The sequence below is a fragment of the Branchiostoma lanceolatum genome, chromosome 2 (assembly GCF_035083965.1).
Source record: "Branchiostoma lanceolatum isolate klBraLanc5 chromosome 2, klBraLanc5.hap2, whole genome shotgun sequence".
Lineage (NCBI taxonomy): Eukaryota > Metazoa > Chordata > Leptocardii > Amphioxiformes > Branchiostomatidae > Branchiostoma > Branchiostoma lanceolatum.
Window position 1 is genome coordinate 34,197,986 of NC_089723.1, and position 20,529 is coordinate 34,218,514.

The 20,529-nt window shown below is 42.3% G+C and overlaps 3 protein-coding genes across 3 annotated transcripts; all 3 read left to right on the top strand.

Moving 5' to 3' along the window:
* The first annotated feature begins 3,174 nt into the window (after positions 1 to 3,174).
* Positions 3,175 to 4,428, top strand: LOC136426998 (salivary glue protein Sgs-3-like). Its single transcript, XM_066415718.1, has 2 exons — positions 3,175 to 3,986; positions 4,371 to 4,428. Exons 1-2 carry the CDS (start codon positions 3,175 to 3,177, stop codon positions 4,426 to 4,428), a joined length of 870 nt encoding a protein of 289 aa, XP_066271815.1.
* A 1,907-nt stretch (positions 4,429 to 6,335) lies between these two features.
* On the top strand, positions 6,336 to 11,920 carry LOC136428780 (mucin-2-like). Its single transcript, XM_066418529.1, has 3 exons — positions 6,336 to 9,779; positions 10,124 to 10,238; positions 10,579 to 11,920. Exons 1-3 carry the CDS (start codon positions 6,461 to 6,463, stop codon positions 10,679 to 10,681), a joined length of 3,537 nt encoding a protein of 1,178 aa, XP_066274626.1. The 5' UTR covers positions 6,336 to 6,460; the 3' UTR covers positions 10,682 to 11,920.
* A 418-nt stretch (positions 11,921 to 12,338) lies between these two features.
* LOC136426999 (mucin-22-like) lies at positions 12,339 to 16,551 on the top strand. Its single transcript, XM_066415719.1, has one exon. The coding sequence runs from the start codon at positions 12,361 to 12,363 to the stop codon at positions 16,549 to 16,551; it is 4,191 nt and encodes a 1,396-aa protein (XP_066271816.1). The 5' UTR covers positions 12,339 to 12,360.
* The last annotated feature ends 3,978 nt before the right edge of the window (positions 16,552 to 20,529 follow it).

Sequence of the window (20,529 nt, forward strand, 5' to 3'; positions counted from 1 at the left end):
GATGAGTCCTATCGGCTGTTCTGGTGCCGAGAGTTCGGTGGTACGTAGAGATTCGGCCGGAGCCGAGAGTTCTGTCTTCTTTAGGGTCTCGTCAAGAGCCGAATCAGAATGAGCAGATGAGGTGGAAAAGAGGCTGTTATACTGCTTATTTCTGGTCACTGATTGGTGCAAAATGATGTAAACCATCAACAACATAACGTCATCCGTCACGTGACCCTGCCAACGTGGCCGCGGCACAACAGCTCTATAGGCGGGGGTTCAACGTCCTTTACCCTCGGAAGGCTCATTCATTACTGAATTTGTCAATGGGAGACGAAGAGACCATTGAAGAAGGTCTTTTAGCTCGTTTGAGGCGTAATTCTTGACCAAGCAGTAGTTGAATTTTATGTGCTAGTTGATCTACCCGTTTCTAAAGATAACAATTTAAATGTTCAGTAGTTGCCCCTACGTTCTAAGTCGTCTTCAAAATGCGGTATCACTGTTTTTGATAATTTGATAATTTCATTTTATGTATTTGTTTCTATTTTCTACCTGTCCTATTGTAATACTGGTGCTCTGTACCATCGCCAGCACATACGGGAATAGCGGATTAACTACTATTGAGCTTCCGACTTCTGAAGCGTTTCTTGCATGTATATTTTAGTACATTTGAAGGCACATCTCACACTCACCACCGACTTGGAAAATGGGGCCTGATTTACCTTAGCAGTAAATGTGGTAAAGCACAGACATAACGAAGTTCTAAAACCTTGAGGAAAATGCGAAAAGTTTCATTTTTACATGAGATAGGGTTGATGACCAGCGGTTCCAGACCAGCAACTTGTCCTAGAGTCAGTATTGTACATGTAGATATCACTACTACGCAGATCTATAACTCTGGATTAAAGGGGAGAGACTCCGTTGGATAGTAAAATACTACAAAATGTACCCACGCAACCGATCAATCGTTACAGTCTGTATAATTAGAAGTTACTTTGCCTGAATTTGTGAATGTTTTCAAGGTTAAATGTAGCTAGGCCGTCCTGTCCCGTGCCTCTGCCCCCAAAACAACAGGCTGTGTGCGAAAACAAGATATCATTAATCGTGGTGACAGATCATAACAATTAAACAATACCTTGTATCTTTATGTTTGTATCTATAATATTTCCAAAATGTGCGTCTATGTCGTAGGGCCTTGAAACACCAAGCATTGTTCAAGGATTAGTTTTGTCTTGTCTCTGTGTTGTACATGTAAATATCATCACTACGAAGACCTATAACTCTGGACCAAAGGATAGAGACTCCGTTGGATAGTGAAATATTGCAAATGTTACCAACCGATCATAACAGTATATTTGATTAAAAGATAGTTTGCCTGTTTTTGTGAATGTATTGGAGCCATCCCGCCTTGCCCCGTGCCCAAAGCAACAGGCCGTGTCGAAAACAAGATATCATTAATCGTGGTGACAGATCATAACAATTAAACAATACATAGTATCTTTATGTTTATATCTATGATATTTCCAAAATGAGCTACCCGGGCGTCTATGCGGTAGGGCCACGAAACACCGAGCCTTGTTCAACAATGTTTTTTGTCTTCCCCAACACGTTTTTTTTCTTGTTGTATTGATATAAATGCGATATGTATGCTTTTAACGTTGATGTTAACATGTGCAAATAAATACATTTAAATCAAAATCAAATTAACCTTGCCCTGTCCAGTACTTAAGTTTTCAAGGTTAGCTAGCCCGACCTGTCCCGTGCCTGTGCCGAAAAACAACATGATGTGTGCTAAAACAAGATATCATTAATCGTTGTGACAGATCATAACTATTAGACAATACATTGTATCTTTATGTTTATATCTATGATATTTCCAAAATGAGCTACCCGGGTGCCTATGCGGTAGGGCCCCGAAACACCACGTCCTGTCAAATACAGCTCTTTGGACCTAATCAAGATGTATTGTGTGAACATAAAATGTAATTATGGTGACTGGCCAGCTATAGCTATTCATCGTTAATCATATTTTTGATTTCCAAAAATTATTTCAGTTGAAAATCGTGATAACTATTCTCAAATATGATTACTGTTGTCACAAAGGTATCACATTATCTTATCAGTTTATTGAAAAAAGTTTATTATTCTCTGAAGGAATATTCAAATTCTCTAACTGTCAATTTAGAATAAAATACCGAGATAGCACCACTCTAACTCATTTTCTACTATACGAAAGCCTCTAACATTCTTCTCTAATGATAGAATAACATCCCTTCAAGTCATTTGTACACAAGGAAAATATAAACTCTCTTATTAATTGAATAATGAGATAGAACCCTTTTTTTTACTAAGCGAAAGATTTAAAACTCTATTGTGTACTCTTGGGTTAAGGATGTCTTTTGTAATGCTCGGTCAAGATGAGTGTATTTGGCAACCTCATACCTCCATGAAATAGTTTAAGCCATTGGAGATTTGTCGTTTTATCTTTTCTAATTGATTATGCAAATAATTTATTAATTAGCATAATCTAATCTAACTGATAGTCTTCTCTTCCAAGATTGCATGCATGGTTATAGTATCATGGAGGTAGGAGGTCTCCGAACTCTTGTTTTGAATGACACTATCAAAAACATCTGTTCCTGTGCACGTGAGCCATAGCAAGAAAACAGCGGCGTTTCAAAGCTGTAAAGGTTCTAATCCATGTGATAAATACTGCAGATTGATGTGTCGTATCGGAGGGTCTAAAATGCATATTGAGTCGCTGGGCAGTGACGGGGATATTTCCATTAGAAACGTAAATAGACATCACCCTTAGCCATAGTTACATACAAAGATATCGCTGTTTTCAACAAACAGAGTGGTCGCTACAGGCAAACAAGATAAAAGGGCCGCATCCTCGAAACAAGTGAGATACAGCTTCAGCCTAGCCTGAGATGGTCCCGAAAGCAATGCGTACAAAGATGGCTACATTGGCAGTTTTTCTGTTCATTTGTGCATTGTCTATGCCAAGTACACAGGGTACATCTTCTCCAATGACGACTGACTTGACCACTACCCAGACCACTTTATCAGGTAAGAAAATTCACACTAACATGTCCGGTATTTTGACCACTAAGATTCTTTTGTTGCTCTTTCCTTTACGTGCGACACTATATCTCACAAAAAGTTCTGTTTTGAATTACAGATACATCAGCGATGCCGACTACTGTTTCTTTACCAAAATTGCCGACATCTACTTCAGCGGAACAGCCGACAGCTACACCACGGGATTCGACTACAACTCAGGAAGAAACTACAATATTGGAATCAACTACACCAGAGGCATCCACTACAACACGGGACCCAACAACAACGCGGGACCCAACAACAACACGGGACTCAACTACAACACCGGAAGAAACTACAACAAGGGACCAAACTACAACTAGGGAATCAACTACAATACTGGATGAAACTACACCATCGGGATCTACTACACCAGAGGAACCAACTACGACACGCGACCAAACTACAACACGGGACCCAACTACAACACGGGACTCGACTACAGCACTGGCTGAAACTACACAATGGGGATCGACTACACCAGAGGCATCCGCTTCAACGCGGGACTCGACTACAGCTAGGGACTCAACCACAACACGGGACTCAACTACAACACTGGATGAAACAACACCATTGGAATCGACTACACCAGAGGCATCATCTACAACAGGGGACCCAGCTACAACACCGGTTGAAACTACACGACGGGGGGAAACAACTCTACCAGAGGAAACTACACCAGGGGACGACACAGCCGGAACCAGTACTCAAGATGCCGGGACCGCCAAAGTTTCAAGTCCAACCGGTACTGAGAGTACCACGGAACTTGGCAGCAGTCCTCCTGTACAAGGGTTCCAGACCTGGGAAATTGCCCTCATCGCAGTGGGAGCAAGTCTGGGCGGTATTCTCATCATAGCGGGTTCGGTATTCGGCATCTACAAAGCACATGGAAAACGTAGAAGGTGTGTCTTCTGTATTATGTACTTCATATGTATATTTCTCATGTTGTAGATCAGCGTTAACATTGTTGATGTTGTGCACGATGTTCAATTTAGATATTTACATCATAGAACTTGGTCATATCACACCTGAAAAAATATAAAATCCATAGAAATTTATCCACCGGGTTGCAAAAATTCGCCCCTTTGAAAAACAGTGGATTTGAGAGATCTCTAGTGCAACACCCCCAAGCACGCACAGTTGAGATATACAGGAGTGAATTATATTGGGGGATGTTGGGTTCGACGTATCTTTTCAGAGTACCGGAATTATGTACCCTGTTGGAATTATGTAAGTAGATGTTATATCCCAAGAATCTGTTCAATGGTGTTTGAATTATCCTGCAGCGCTCGAGTCAGTTTTGAACATGAGATGGAGTCGCAGGAAGAACAACAGCAGAGCTAGAGGAGTTCCATGACCTACCCGCAGTTGGCCCACAATGGACGAGATGGCACACTGAACAAATAGAATGATGAGATTTTTTATTTATCTTTTAAACACGTGATACACCTGAGTACTTTGAAAAATATGTCAATTTGACAATGTTGGAAAGCTATGGTTTGTTATTGTGTTAACGTTACATTCAGTTGTTTCACTATTTCGTGCTCATGTGATATGGCATGTAAACAATGCAACAATGCTATGCTTGACGAGCCAGTAGGACACTGACTAATCTGTGCATAAACATACATGTTTATCAAATAACACATCAATCACATTAGACTTTTAATAAGGGACTTAATTGCCATCATTAACGATAATTTGAGAGTGTATCAATTGAATTGCATCCATTAAGTAGGATTAGATTAGGAAACCGATATCAATGAATTGAGCCATTTGTAGAAACTTGGAATTTGTAATGATAAGGGTTGACATGGTACCAAATTATATGAAGGTTTAGATTTATATAGATAGATAAGTTGACAGACTTGTATTACTTGTGATTAATTATTGAGGTATTACTTGTGACGACCGATTATTCTAGCAATAAGTGAAACGTTTCAATCTGTATCTAAAGGCCAACAAGGCCAACATCACAACATCGTTTCTCTTATCTTCGTACACAAATGTACGTAAGAATGTTAATTGATAAAGAGGTAGCTGAAAAGAACATGAGAGACCATACATGGCAAGCGTAATTAATGTGTTGAATGATTTTTACCTTCGTCAGAAGGCTATGTTTTCAGGATTTCCTATGGTGGAGTGGCTGTATGCGTGTATGTAATTGAAAAGCTGTGTTGGGATCTTCATGATACTTGGTAAATGGGTAGTTGTTGGAAAGACAAAGGTCAAGTTCGAGAACGGACCTCCTGACAGCTTCCAATGGTACTGCAGCGGAACTGTTGCCCGATTTTGTAGACCGCCCGATGCAACACATCTCAAGGCTACTCAAACTAGCTTTTCACATCAGCATATACACACAGGCGATAGGCAGAGTGCGAACTTTAACCAGCGAACAAATTAACTGATAAAAGGTCCATTAAACACTGACGAGCTGATAACAGGAGGTGGGTGCAGTTTCTAAAGTCCTCGCCAGAGGGCCATTGTTTATATAGCACACTTTTGTACATAACTTTTCAGTATTTCAAATGATTCATTATTGTATATTTTCGCAGTGTCGTCTGATACGCCTGAGAAATTAAGATACGCCTTAAGAATTGCTGTGAACCGGCGTTTCATCGTAAAGCGTAAAATTAACGAAAAAAAACATCGTTGTAAGATAGCAGGAAATACGATACCAAACAGCGGTTCTACAAAGCTACTGTACAGTAGTGTGCATGTACCTAATACGTCGCCAGATGTCGCTCCACTACGTATGTCTTTAAACATTACCTTTTTCCGCTTGACTTGTGTGAACGACCCGGTGCAGGTATGGAAACAAACAAGAGAATATGAAGGCTCGGCCTTTTCTGAAGCAGGACAAATATTGTTTAACACGAGAAAACCATTAGCATCGCATGTGTTGTAATCGTTAAGTATCTCAAATAGACACTTAATGGAACTGTACATGCATAATCGCTTGACCCCCTAAAAAACGAAATAGTGTCTAAGGAGCCGTGCTGTATATATATAAACACTACAATTCTTGCTTAACGTGATCGCATTCTCGTGTATTTATCAACTTTCTGTGGACTGCACGGATATATTGTTCATATGAATGAGGAAGTAACAAACTTTCCACAGCTGTATGTATCTATCTGTTATTGATCGCTTAAACGTCGATGAAAGACAGGAAGAACGGAAGAAAAAGTATTGACACGATTAGAGCCCAGGTCGCGGGGTTTGTTTTTCAGCTGCCGTTTATACATATACATAGAGCAACAGAGAGTGGTAACAGATTAACGTGTCTCACAATATGGTTGAGTAAGCCGCGAACAACAAGACTAAAGTGTTCTTTACCTGCAAGGAAAGAGTTGTAGGAAAGACCGCTACAACGATGAAGACTTGGGCGTACTGGAAGCTAGTACTACTGTGGTGCTCGGTAGCAAACGGTCAGAACACAACAGAAGTCACGACACTCGCCACCACCGATGATACTACATGGGGCGCCACGACTAATGAGACTCTGACAACGTGGGAATCGACAACAAAAAACATGACTGTGACGGGCATGTCCACCGCTGACACGACATATGCCACTAATACTTTCCCCATGCCGAGTACCTCAACGACAAATGATAATGGAACAACGGATGGTAACACTACGGTCGCTAATACAATAGTTGGCACCACCGATGTTACAACGCAGGAATTGACGACCATTCCCGATACAACGGAAGACGTAACTGTAGCGACTACGTCCTTCAACAACGCCACTAATACATCAAATTCCTCCATGCCGAGCACCCCGACAACAAACGCAACTAATAACGGAACAACAGTCGCTACTACAGCAGTCGGCACCACCGATATTACAACGGTGGAATTGACGACCATTCCTAACACAACGGAAGACACAACTGTAGCGACCACGTTCAGCATTGCCGCTAGTACTTCAAATTCACCTATGCCGAGCCCGGCAACGATAAATGCAACTCACAACGGAACAGTCGCTAGCACCACTAGTACAACTTGGAACATCACAACTGATGACACTCTGACCACGTTGGAACCAACGACCATTATCAGTACAACCGAAAATATAACTGCTAACGACAATATGACATCTGTAGCTAGTACTTCGGAACCACCCATGTCAAGCAGCCAAACGACAAATGCAACTTATGAAACAACAACGGATGGTAACCCAGCAAACACCACCGCAACACTCGGTACCATCGATAGTACAACTTGGAGCAACACGACTGCTTGGGAACCGACGTCGACCATGATTGACGCAACGACCAATACAACACTTGATGATTCTTCGGAATCAACTGTCTCCAGCGAAACAACGCCAAGTGCAACTGCTTATGAAACAACGAATGAGACCATAACAACCACAGCTGACAGTACTTCAACAGCGTGGGATTCTACGACCATATTCGGTGCAACGCAAAGCGACACCACGGCTGACATGCCATACACCGACACCACGACTGACATGCCATACACCGACACCACGACTGACATGCCATACACCGACACCACGACTGACATGCCATACACCGACACCACGACTGACATGCCATACACCGACACCACGACTGACATGCCATACACCGACACCACGACTGACATGCCATACACCGACACCACGACTGACATGCCATACACCGACACCACGACTGACATGCCATACACCGACACCACGACTGACATGCCATACACCGACACCACGACTGACATGCCATACACCGACACCACGACTGACATGCCATACACCGACACCACATCAAACACAGAGACCGCGACACCTGTCACTGTTACAATGGCATCAGCTATACCCAGTGACCCAGCGACAAATGCAGCTGCTTATGGAACAACGACTGCAGCTACAGAACCTGAAACAACATTCAGCACCTCTGCGACTACGCCAAACACCATCACAACAGCAATGACAACAGAGATTAGCACTGACGCGATCGACAGCACGGCAGAAGTTGGTACCGCCACGGGGACCGATACCACTCTGGCGTATTCGCCCGAACCTGAAACATCAGACCCAAACCTGACAACAGCAAACACACCTACAGCAATGCCGAATCCTGTCTCATCCGCAATGACCACAGAGCTTACACCTAACCCGATTGACAGCACGACAGAATTTAGCACCAACACAGGGACCGATGCAACTCTGGCATATTCGCCCGAAACTGAAACAACAGATCCAGACCTGGCAACAGCAAACACACGCACAGCAACGCCAAATCCTGTCTCATCCGCAATGACCACAGAGCTTACAACTGACACGATTGACAGCACGGCAGGAATCAGCACGACCACATCAGATGCCACGACGCCTTCTGGAACATCAACCTCGACTACGACACCTACCGAATCTGAAACAACAACTCCTGCTACAACGCCTAATACACCTGGAACAACGCCTCCAGCCACAACTCCTGAGACACCTGAAATAACGCCTCCTGCTACAACACCTGAAACAACGCCTCCTGGTACAACACCTGATACACCTGAAACAACGCCTCCGGATACAACGCCTAATACATCTGAAACAACGCCTCCTGCTACAACGCCTGATACACATGAAACAACGCCTCCTGCTACAACGTCTGATACACCTGAAACAACGCCCCCGGCAACAAATCCTGATACACCCGAAACAACGCCTCCTGCTACAACACCTGATACACCTGAAACAACGCCTCCTGCCACAACGCCTAATACACCTGGAACAACGCCCCCGGCTACAACGCCTGATACATCTGAAACAATGCCTCTTGGTACAACACCTGATACACCTGAAACAACGCCTACTGCTATAGCTACAACACCTGATACACCTGAAACAACGCCTCCGGCTACAACGTCTGATACACCTGAAACAACGCCTCCGGCTACAACACCTAATACACCTGAAACAACACCTCCTGCTACAACGCCTGATACACCTGAAACAACGCATACTGCTATAGCTTCAACACCTGATACACCTGAAACAACGCCTCCGGCTACAACGTCTGATTCACCTGAAACAACGCCCCCGGCTACAACACCTGATACACCTGGAACAACACCTCCTGCTTTAACGCCTGTTACAGCTGAAACAACGCCTCCGGCCACAACGTTTGATACACATGAAACAACACCCCCTGCTACAACGCCTGATACACCTCAAACAACACCCGCGGCTATAACACCTGATACACCTGAAACAACGCCCCCGGCTACAACGCCTGACACACAAGAAACAACACCTCTGGTTACAACGCCTGATACACCTGAACTAACGCCCCCGGCCACAACGTCTGATACACCAGAAACAACACCTCCTACTGTAACGTCGGATACCCTAGAAACAACGCCTCAGGCTACAACGCCTGATTCACCTGAAACAGCCCTTTCGGCTACAACGGCTGCTAAACCTGAAACATTCCCGGCTACATCGCCTGCTACACCTGAAACAACGCCTCCGGCTTTAACGTCTACTCAACATGGAACAACACACGCGGCGACAACGGCAACAGACTCGCCAAGTACGACAAACCCCATCATTACACCTGTCGATGGTCCATCCACAGAGATGACTACACACAATACAAGTACTGCAGATAATGGGACAACAGACGTAAACAACAACACTCTCATTACAGTCACCATCTCGACCACTGCCATGCCAAACACAACCTCAGGTTGGTATAGAAATTTATTATGTTTCAATGGTTTCATGAAAACTCGGCAAACACCGTATTCCATCTTCACTGCGATTATGCGTTAAATTAGGTAATGTATCTTGCACAGACGCATAACTTACAGGCACACTTACACAAGTCTTTCAAGCAGAAATTAGATCCCGCATTCATAAAGAGACGATAGTAGGTTACTAATAGATTCCAGTTGATAACATGTTAGCCCAGCCTGACTAGCATCTAACAGCTTTTTGAGAGATTGTAAATGACCTAGATTACAGGAGCTGAACTGTATGAAATATGTCTGGATAATTTCGAAGTAATCTTGTTTTCTGTGTACGCTGTAGGGCCCGACGGCCTGACGGCAGGACAGATTGCGGGCATCGCCGTTGGAGCTGTCCTGGGGGCCGCCCTCATCGCGGGAGGGATCGGCTTTGTTGCTTCTTTCTTCAGCAAGAAAAGGCAGGTGTAATTATAGATATTCATCAATATATGACAACGTATCGTAAAATCAGCACCCACCATGTAACATTAGATGTACCAGAGGGCAAATTAAAGCATTGACTATACACCCGCTGCAAGAATTGGTTATCTATTTATTGGTTTGCTGAAACATACATAGAGCCAAGGTTGCCGAAAAATTGGGTATGTACACGATACAGCAGTTGTGCCACAGTAACATCAAATACACAAGTAAATTCAAGAAAAATGGCATCTGATGATGTTTGAAATTCATTGCTAACCAAGGCTGAAATTATCTTAGTACGTATATTTGAATGCTTCGTCTATGTTTTACCCACAGTCGTCTCGTGGCTCCTGTCGTGGAAATGGAGGAACAAAGAAGCCGACGAGTCGCGTTTGGCAGCGAAGAAGACATATCTACAGTGCAGAGTGGATCAACCTAACAGTAAATGACAATCAGTGTATCCTTAACATTTGCTTATAGACACATGCACAGTGTATGTTTCTATAAGCAAATGTTTAGGCCATCTTGAAGATTACAGTGTGACAGAAAAATTCATTTAGTGATTACTGCACACATCTTTAAGAAGTTAGCTCACAGGACTTTGCATTACAAATTTCCCGAAACATGGAGCAGGAATTTTATGTTAAACTTTGTAGAATGTAACACATCTGAAAACCTTTCACAGTCGGGGACTCTCCGTTGTATTTGGACCATGAAAGCTCTTGTATCGACGAGGGTCACTCACAATTAGCTGACTCAGAGACTCGTGAACCATGTTGTTCAGCTAGAGCTAGAAATGTCTGAAACAAGAATCCCTGATCTCGTACTTGAACAGTGTTGTCGTAGGTGGCTATATCTTCAAAGTAAGCTTCTCATATTTAGTCAAAATGTATGCCAAAGGTAACGTATCTAATATTTGTATCTCTTGCTTTAAAGAATTAATATATTGTTTATAAAGTTCATTTCTTCTTCGAAAATGCTTCAGTGGAATGTGTTTCCCAAATAAGCACCTTGCTGCTTTCCGTGTGTGTTCAAACGGACCAGGTTGTTAAGACGCTGTAGGCAGATAGCTCATATGTCAACGATCTTATGGTCATTATACAGCCGCAGTATATGTCTGTAGATTCTGTACACTAACACCGTACCAGCCGTCGAGCTCTGTTGTTGATATTACACATCCTATCGGCAAATACTAACTCTTTACAAACGAAGGTGACCTGTACCTATGATGACCTGGCTGAGGGCAGAGGTCAGGTCAGAATCCGCTTCACCTGGTCCGTTCCTGCGGCAATCGATGATTAAGTCGATACACCGATGTCAGGAATTGTCTATCATGCAAATTTGCTGGTGTTAGTCATATCTTTATATGACTTATTTTGATGAAATCGAATGTCGTGATCCGTGACTATAGACATTTAAGTAATTTTTAAAGGTATACAATTCATGTCATTGAACTGTTTAAGTGTTCAGACAGATATATAACCTATGGAGACATGTATTATTATCGTTATCATTGTACATGTGACATTGCTGCTTCCTAGATGATATACAGAAGTGGGTCATGCTTAGCCTAACTTGTAGTTGGGAATGTTGCAAATGCGTGTTTGCTACCCTGACCTCAACTGATGTCAACTGATCCAGTTCAACATCACAATAAAAGAAACAGTCTAGATTCATATCTTGCGATTCTTGTTGTGATTTTGTCAAGCAACGTGGAGTGAGAACTTGTAGAACAGACTACAATATCATGGTATGATCCTTGAAGGTTTACCAGTAGAGTTAGCATTGTCCGGGTCCATATACATGTGGCACTGACCCTATAAATCATTCTATATATAATATGCACACACGAATTTATCTTACAATATGTGCAAAGTTATCAAACGTCCCTCAGAGGCACTACACGTAAAGACCTGTACAGAACGACCAACACTTTAACCTGCTGTCATTGAACTGTATTGCGGCAATTTAAACTTAGTATAACACGTCATGTGTTTGATCACGTTTGCAAGAAACATCCTGCCGGAACTCACCAAACGATACGAGTGGACTGAAGTTGCCGGTTGGTTCAGAGTCTATTGATCTGTAACCGCCGCCCGGTGAACACTTACCTTCACCATGGAGGCAGGACAACAGGTCTGCACTGCTGTAGTCCTGTTGGGGTACCTTATTTCAATAATATCGACTTCAACAATCCCGATAAATCATGTAAGTTACCAAGGTCTAACCAACACCACACAGGTGTCAACGACGTCGGACGCGGAAGATGCCATGTCGACTTTCAAAGAAGCCTTAAGGACCAGTGTGCAAACTTTTACTACACTAGGCGGCTACAATACGGACGATAGAGCTACAACAAAACAGGATACTACAAATTCATCCCTTGGGAATGAAGTGGCAACAGAAATGTCTACAAGAACAAGGTCAGTAACAATGTCCTCAGTTGACTCTCACACTTTACCCGATGCTGCTCAGAACACAAACACAACAGGAACAGACGAGTTTTCAATTACAGATCCTCAAAGTACTGCAAATAGTGATACAACGGGTGCTATCATAACAACAACTACGAAGGACGCTGTAACCGCATCTGTTACAACCGAGTCAGTCGTTACCACCGACGTTGTTGCTGAAACATTATCCCCGGTAATCACTACTGACGCTATCATAGATGTTACAATTTGGTCTGTACCTACCACTGACGTCATCACCGCACCAGTTACAACCGAGTCTGCCATGCAATCTGTTACAACTGGTCTTGTCATTAGCACTGACGCTGCCACGCTGAATACCACGACTGGGTCTGTTGCTAGTACGGATGCCAGGAACACATCAGTCACAACTGAGGCCGCCGTTACCACTGATTATGTCACAACTAATGGAATAGATCATGTCATTACAACCGTTCCTGATATAACAAACGTTACAGTGCAACCTATCGCAAGTACGCATGCTGTAACGTCATCAGCCACAACACAGCCAGTCTCTGCTACCAACGATGCCGCAACATCAGCTACAACACTGCCTGACCTGGGCACTGACACCCCTTCAACACCTGTTAAAACACATCCTGACTTTACCACTAATTCTGTAATAACGCCAGTCACTATACAACATGACCATAGCACCGACGTCATTGCAACATTAGTCACAACGCAGCTTGACCTCAGCACTGACGCTGTTGCATCAGTCACAACACAGTCTGATCCTAACACTAACACTGTTATAACCCAACCTGCTGCTACGACCAGTGATGCTACGCCATCAATCACAACACGGCCTGACCATACCACTGATGCTGTTACAGCACTACTTACAACACAGTCTGGCATTATTACCGACGATATTACAGCACTACCTGTCGGTACGACTGGTGCTGTTACAGCATTAGTGACAACTCAGTCTCACATCACCACTGGCGATGTTACCTCAATCACTACACAGCCTGATCTTAGCACCGACGCTGTTACAACATCAGTCGCTACACAACCTAATATTACCACTGACGCTGTTACAACACCAGTCGCTACAGAACCGGATCTTACCGCAGGTGATATTACAACACCGGCCACTTCACAGCCTTATTTTACCACAGATAATGTTACAACATCGGTCATTACACAGCATGATCTTACCACTGACGCTATAACAACATCAGTCATTACACAGCCTAATCTTATCACTAACGCTGTAACAACATCAGTTACTACACAGACTGATGCTACCACAGACAATGTTACAACATCAGTCGATACACAGTCTGATCTCACCACTAAGGATTTTACAACACCAGTCACAACAAAACTTGATCTTACCACTGACGTTGTTACAACCTCGGTCGATACACAACCTAATCTTACAACTGACACACAGACTGATCTCACCACTGGCGCTGTTACAACATCGTTCACTACACAGTCTGATCTTATCACAGATAATGTTACAACATCAGTCACTTCAGAACCTTATCTTACCACATACGATGTTACAACACCGGTCACTACACAGACCGATCTCACCACTGTCACTAGTAATGTTACAACATCAGTCACTACAGAACCTGATCTTACCACAGACGACGTTACAACATCGTTCACTACACAGTCTGATCTTACAACTGACGATGTTACAACGCCAGTTACTACACAGTCTGATCTTACCACTGACGATGTTACAACGTCAGTCACTACACAGTCTGATCTTACCACAGACGATGTTACAACGTCAGTCACTACAGAACCTTATCTTACCACAGACGATGTTACAACGTCAGTCACTACACAGTCTGATTTCACCACTGACGATGTTATAACGTCAGTCACTATACAGTCTGATATCACCACTGACGATGTTACAACGTCAGTCATTACACAGTCTGATATCACCACTGACGATGTTACAACGTCAGTCACTACACAGTTTGATCTTACCACAGACGATGTTACAACATTGGTCACTACACAGTCTGATATTACCACAGACGATGTTACAATACCAGTCACTACACAGTTTGATCTTACCACTGACGATGTTACAACGTCAGTCACTACACAGTCTGATCTTACCACAGACGATGTTACAACGTCAGTCACTACAGAACCTGATCTTACCACAGACGATGTTACAACGTCAGTCACTACACAGTCTGATTTCACCACTGACGATGTTACAACGTCAGTCACTACACAGTTTGATCTTACCACTGACGATGTTACAACATTGGTCACTACACAGTCTGATATTACCACAGACGATGTTACAATGCCAGTCACTACACAGTTTGATCTTACGACTGACGATGTTACAACGTCAGTCACTACACAGTCTGATATCACCACTGACGATGTTACAACGTCAGTCACTACACAGTTTGATCTTACCACTGACGATGTTACAACATTGGTCACTACACAGTCTGATATTACCACAGACGATGTTACAATACCAGTCACTACACAGTTTGATCTCACCACTGACGACGTTACAACGTCAGTCACTACACTGTTTGATCTCACCACAGACTATGTTACAACGTCAGTCACTACACAGTTTGATCTTACGACTGACGATGTTACAACGTCAGTCACTACACAGTTTGATATTACCACAGACGATGTTACAATACCAGTCACTACACAGTTTGATCTTACGACTGACGATGTTACAACGTCAGATACTACACAGTTTGATCTCACCACTGACGATGTTACAACATCAGTCACAACACAACCTGATGTTACCACTGACATTATTACAACAACAGTCACTACGCAGACTGATCTTATCACTGACGCTGTTACAACATCAGTGATAACACCTCATGAACTTACCACTGGCGTAGTCACAACATCAGGCACAACACAACCTGATTTTGTCACTGACGCTGTTACAACATCAGACCTTACACAGCCTGATCCAACTACGGACGCTGTTACAACACCGGCCACCACACAGTCTGATCTTACAACGGACACTTTTACAACAACACAGTCTGAACGTACCACTGACTCCATTACAACACAATTCGGCTTTACCACTGATGTTGTTACGACGTCATTCACAACACAGCCTGTCCTTACGAGCGATGCTGTCACAACCTTAGTTACGACACAGTATGCCCTTACAACGGACGCTGTTACAGCATTAGTCACTACGCAGCCTGATCCTACTACTGATGCTGTTACAACACAGCCTGTCCTTTCAACGGACCATGTTACAACAGCAGTCACAACACAACCTGATTCTACCACTGACGCTGTCACAACATCAGTTACAACACAGCCTGTGTCTACCGTTGACACTGATACAACAACTGTCACAGCTGTAACGACGCGCGCAGTTGCAACGTCCATCACAACACAGCCTATGGCAACAACGAACGCTGATACAACTTCAGTCACAACACCACCTGTACTTATCACTAACGCGTATACAACTGGAACCGTTGATGACATCACAGCTGACGTCACCACTAGCACAGATGACTTGTTGATAGGTGTGTCGTCATACGAGCCCCCCGTTACCGCTAGTACTTTGACCATTGTAACTTCTCCAACGCCGGACATGTCAAATGTTCCTCCTACCACACCCGAAGACACCGTGACCATACCTTCGGGCCTACGGTCTACTGAACCAGTATCCTACAGCACGCATGACTCTATCCACCCGACTACGCTTCAAAACGTGCCGGACAGAACACAGCTTGTGCAAATAGTCGGCCTGGCCATCGGTGCAACGGTTGGGGCCTTGATACTCGTACTCGGAGGTGTGATCTTCACTTACCAACGCAAAAGGAAGAAATATAGGTGAGATCTCTAATACATTATAACATACAACTAATGCACACCTCGGCTTAAACTGGAGAGGTTTATATGTTACACATGCTTTTGCTGCTAAGTTATCTAGCAAACATAGTCGCCGAGATGCTGGGTGCTGAAGTATAAAAAAGGACGAGCCATGCAAAAGCTGAAAGCAATTTATCTATGAATGCGCATCTATTCACCCCCGTGAATAATTTCATCAGGTTGGCGAATGACTGAATAGCAATGTTCTTTTATTCACAACCAAGTATTTACAAGAGCCGACGTTTCGATGACTGTCTGTCATCTTCATCAGGGCAATACTGACTGGTTCACAGTGCACTGAAGCTAGGTGTTACTTCTAGAAATGTAGTCCCAAACGTTAAGTATTGTTATCGTATCTGATAAAGTAACAATGCTTTACGTTTGGGACTAGCGCATTTATTAATTTTGCTTTGATTCCAGCGCCAAAATCACCTCTACCCTGGAGTTGAAGAAACACTTGTACAACGGAACTCCTGACTGTACCATCACAATTATGGAGATGAGTCCTTTATCATCGGCGAAATTCACAAGGATTCCATCTGAACTGCCTATTTGAAATGACCAATTCTGTGGTTGTACAGTTTGGATTGTCTTGATTGGTGAATAGTTAAAATCACGCTTGTGTTAGTGGCAGGAAATTTAGATCTTCTTTTGGAAAATAAGACAACGCCTTTACATTTGTATTTTTTATTTCATTTTCTCATGTAGAGCTAGGAAGCCTGGAAATTGCTTGAACATTGTTTAAATCTCACAAAGCAGAACCTTTTTATCTCGGGGGAGTTGTAATGTTAGGACAGCTGGCAGAGTTCTTACATGAATCGATGTAACGTTAAACTGTACATTGCTACATATACAATATGTATAACTAGAGTGCATGGTGCATGGTGCATGGTACAAGGTCTATGGATCGGAACGTATGTAGACAGACAAGACACCCCCCTAGATATATCATGGCCGAAGCGCCCCATAAAATCCTTAGGCATCTATTTCTATAACTCTTCCCTCCACCATGAGTGTGAACTTCTAAATTGGGAGAAAAAGATAGAAAGGCTGAAAAACACATTGCAAGTCTGGAGATGTAGAAACCTAACTTTGTATGGAAAAATCACTATCATTAAGTCATTAGCTCTTTCACAGATTATACACAATATGGCAATGATTGTTACCCCACCCTGGGTTGTCACATCTATAAAAAGAGAAGTTTTCAAGTTTTTAATTCAAAGGCAAAAAGGACAAAATCAAAAGAGATGTCATAAGCCAACCCACTGAAATGGGTGGACTTAACATGTTAAACTTAGATTACCAGAAAAACGCACTCTTATCACGTTGGATATATAGGTTGATAGTGGATGATAAATCTAGATGGAAAGCACTCCCCCTGTTGTATGTTAATTCTTTTGGTCCCAATAATCTTATTTTGCAGATGAACTTTGAAAAAGAAGGCGATGGACCAAACTTCATCCATATACCCAAATTTTATAAAGAAGTCATTTTATCCTATCACAAGATTGAGAAAAGTGATGACGTAAGGCCCCAGTACTTAAAAGAACAGATAATATGGTGTAATAGAAATATTAGATCACAAGGTAAAACTTTATTCTTCCCTCAATGGATTAAAGATGGCATAATATATGTAAAAAGACCTATTCCCTAGGGGAAAATTCATCTCATCAAATGAATACCCTACACTTAGCCACCGTCCCAGTACTTTAATTGAGCAAATAACCCTGTATCAAGCCCTACCCAGCACCTGGAAAACTCTTGTCAACTACTACATCAAATATTACCGTGTGGTGAAAAATTAAACAAATGGAGAATACATGATGAAAATGGGCTAATAATAGATCCTATATGTAAACTATGTGATAGTGGTGATATTGATAATTATAGACACATGTTTGTGGAATGTAAGAGATTATCAGACCTGTAGGACACAGTTCAGCATTACATACCTTTCTGTACCAGTAATCCTACAATAGATTTTGAAGAAGTAATACTAGGGAAAGTCAGTCAGACTCTGAACATACCGCACCTTAAAAGACGAATATTAATAATATCTATAGCTAAATGGGTCATATTCAAAACATGGATATCTCTTAGAAAGACCCAAAATCCTGCCTCACACCAAAACAATTTGCCCATTCTTTTTAAATGGGAAATGAAGAACAGAGTTACCTCTGCCTGTGAACCTCTAGCTACATGTACCTCTTGATTACTATAGATAGCTTTTATTGTCGACTTTTGTAAACAAGGAACTGAGTTTGTTATGATATGTTATGCATGTATGAGTTACGTTTTAGTTTCTTAGCTTGTTTTTTTGTTTTACGGCCTTTTAGTTACGCTGTTTTATGTTGTGAATGTGTAATTTACTTTAAAATGTGGAGTAAACGGGAAACAAACAACTGATATGATCAGCCTGACTTAGCACACAATGTATAATACACTGTAAATATGTTACTATGACACAACCAGCATCTTTATGTGATATGTGGTTTAATCTTGAACCATCCTGCCAGTCTATGTACTGTAACACAATGTCATATACTCTTTGGTGCCAACATTGTAACATGTGTGATATATTATGCTGTAACATTGATGTATATTGTGAATAAAATGTGGAAAAAAAAAAACTAGAGTGCATGGTGTACAGACACGTACAACTGCGCCATCTAGCGACGTCTATTGGAATCTATAGTAAATCTACGGACATCGCATAGAATGTCATTGGAAAACATTTGTATGCTTCAAGTAGAAGTTTCGATGGGGGGGGGGTAGTAGTGGTCGGGATCTTTAACGCTGCCCTCTCTTCACGCCTTGAAGGGAGGACAGCGTTAAATATCCCGGCCACTACTAGCCCCCCGATCGAAACCTCTGCTTGGAAAATAAAACATTCGATTCTCGGCGCAAAAACATGAATGTATGATATTTGCTGTAACACGAATCAAGCCGACGTTGTGTTACGACAATGTACTCTTTTGTACAACGAGTGCTTCTCCGGTGTTTAGAAGTCGTCGTCACCACACCACTGTAGCCAAGACTATAGACCTTTCTCACGTGGCGGCCATGATAGAATGAAAACGAGGCCCTTGTGGCAAACATTAGACCGATCCTAACTGTCAATCACAATTACCAGTTTAGCCAATGATTACCTGATAATTAGAGAATCGACCAATGAGGAAGTGGCTGCATGACCGTCAAATATTTGCATTTCTATGTTTTTATTTTGCATTTCTACGCTCTGACAGAGGAGGGCGGAGACTATGGGATCGGTCAACGAAGCTCTAAATTGCTGCATCTTTTTTTGTACATTGCATTAGTTGTAATATTGATACTTGGATATCATATTTTAAAACTTAATGTTATTTAGGAGGAAAACTAAATCTGTACATTATTTTTGCTTCTTTGCCTCATTGGCCTCGTCTTCATTCTATCATGTCCGCCGCGTGAGAACGGTGTATAGATAAGAACTTTCTACTTAAAGCGCCTCGAGCTCCTTTTGATCTTAGAGATGTTGACATGTTTCACTCTCACTCATCTCTATCATATGGTTTATGCAAACATGTGATCTTTGAGATTTGATGACGCAGTGTACATTATTCTCACCGTCCAATGTGTACATAAACATGTGCTTGTTTCATAATTATCAATTCAATAAAGTTTACAGTTTTTTTTTCACCAAAGAAAATAAGTCAATATTTCATATGCCTGGTCCTTGAACCAAGGGGGTAAGAGTCGGTCATGTCAGGTTGACAAAGTTATTCATTGACCAGCTGACTACCAAATGGTATTTGGCAAATGGAAAAAGCTAGTTTAAAAGCGATAACGAGCAAACAATTGTGTTTGAACAGTTTTGTCGCCCAAACCAGCTTTCCTCGTATGAGAAACCCATATCTTTGATAATTTACGTTTTCCCACTGAAAAAACACACGAAAGTGTATAAAAC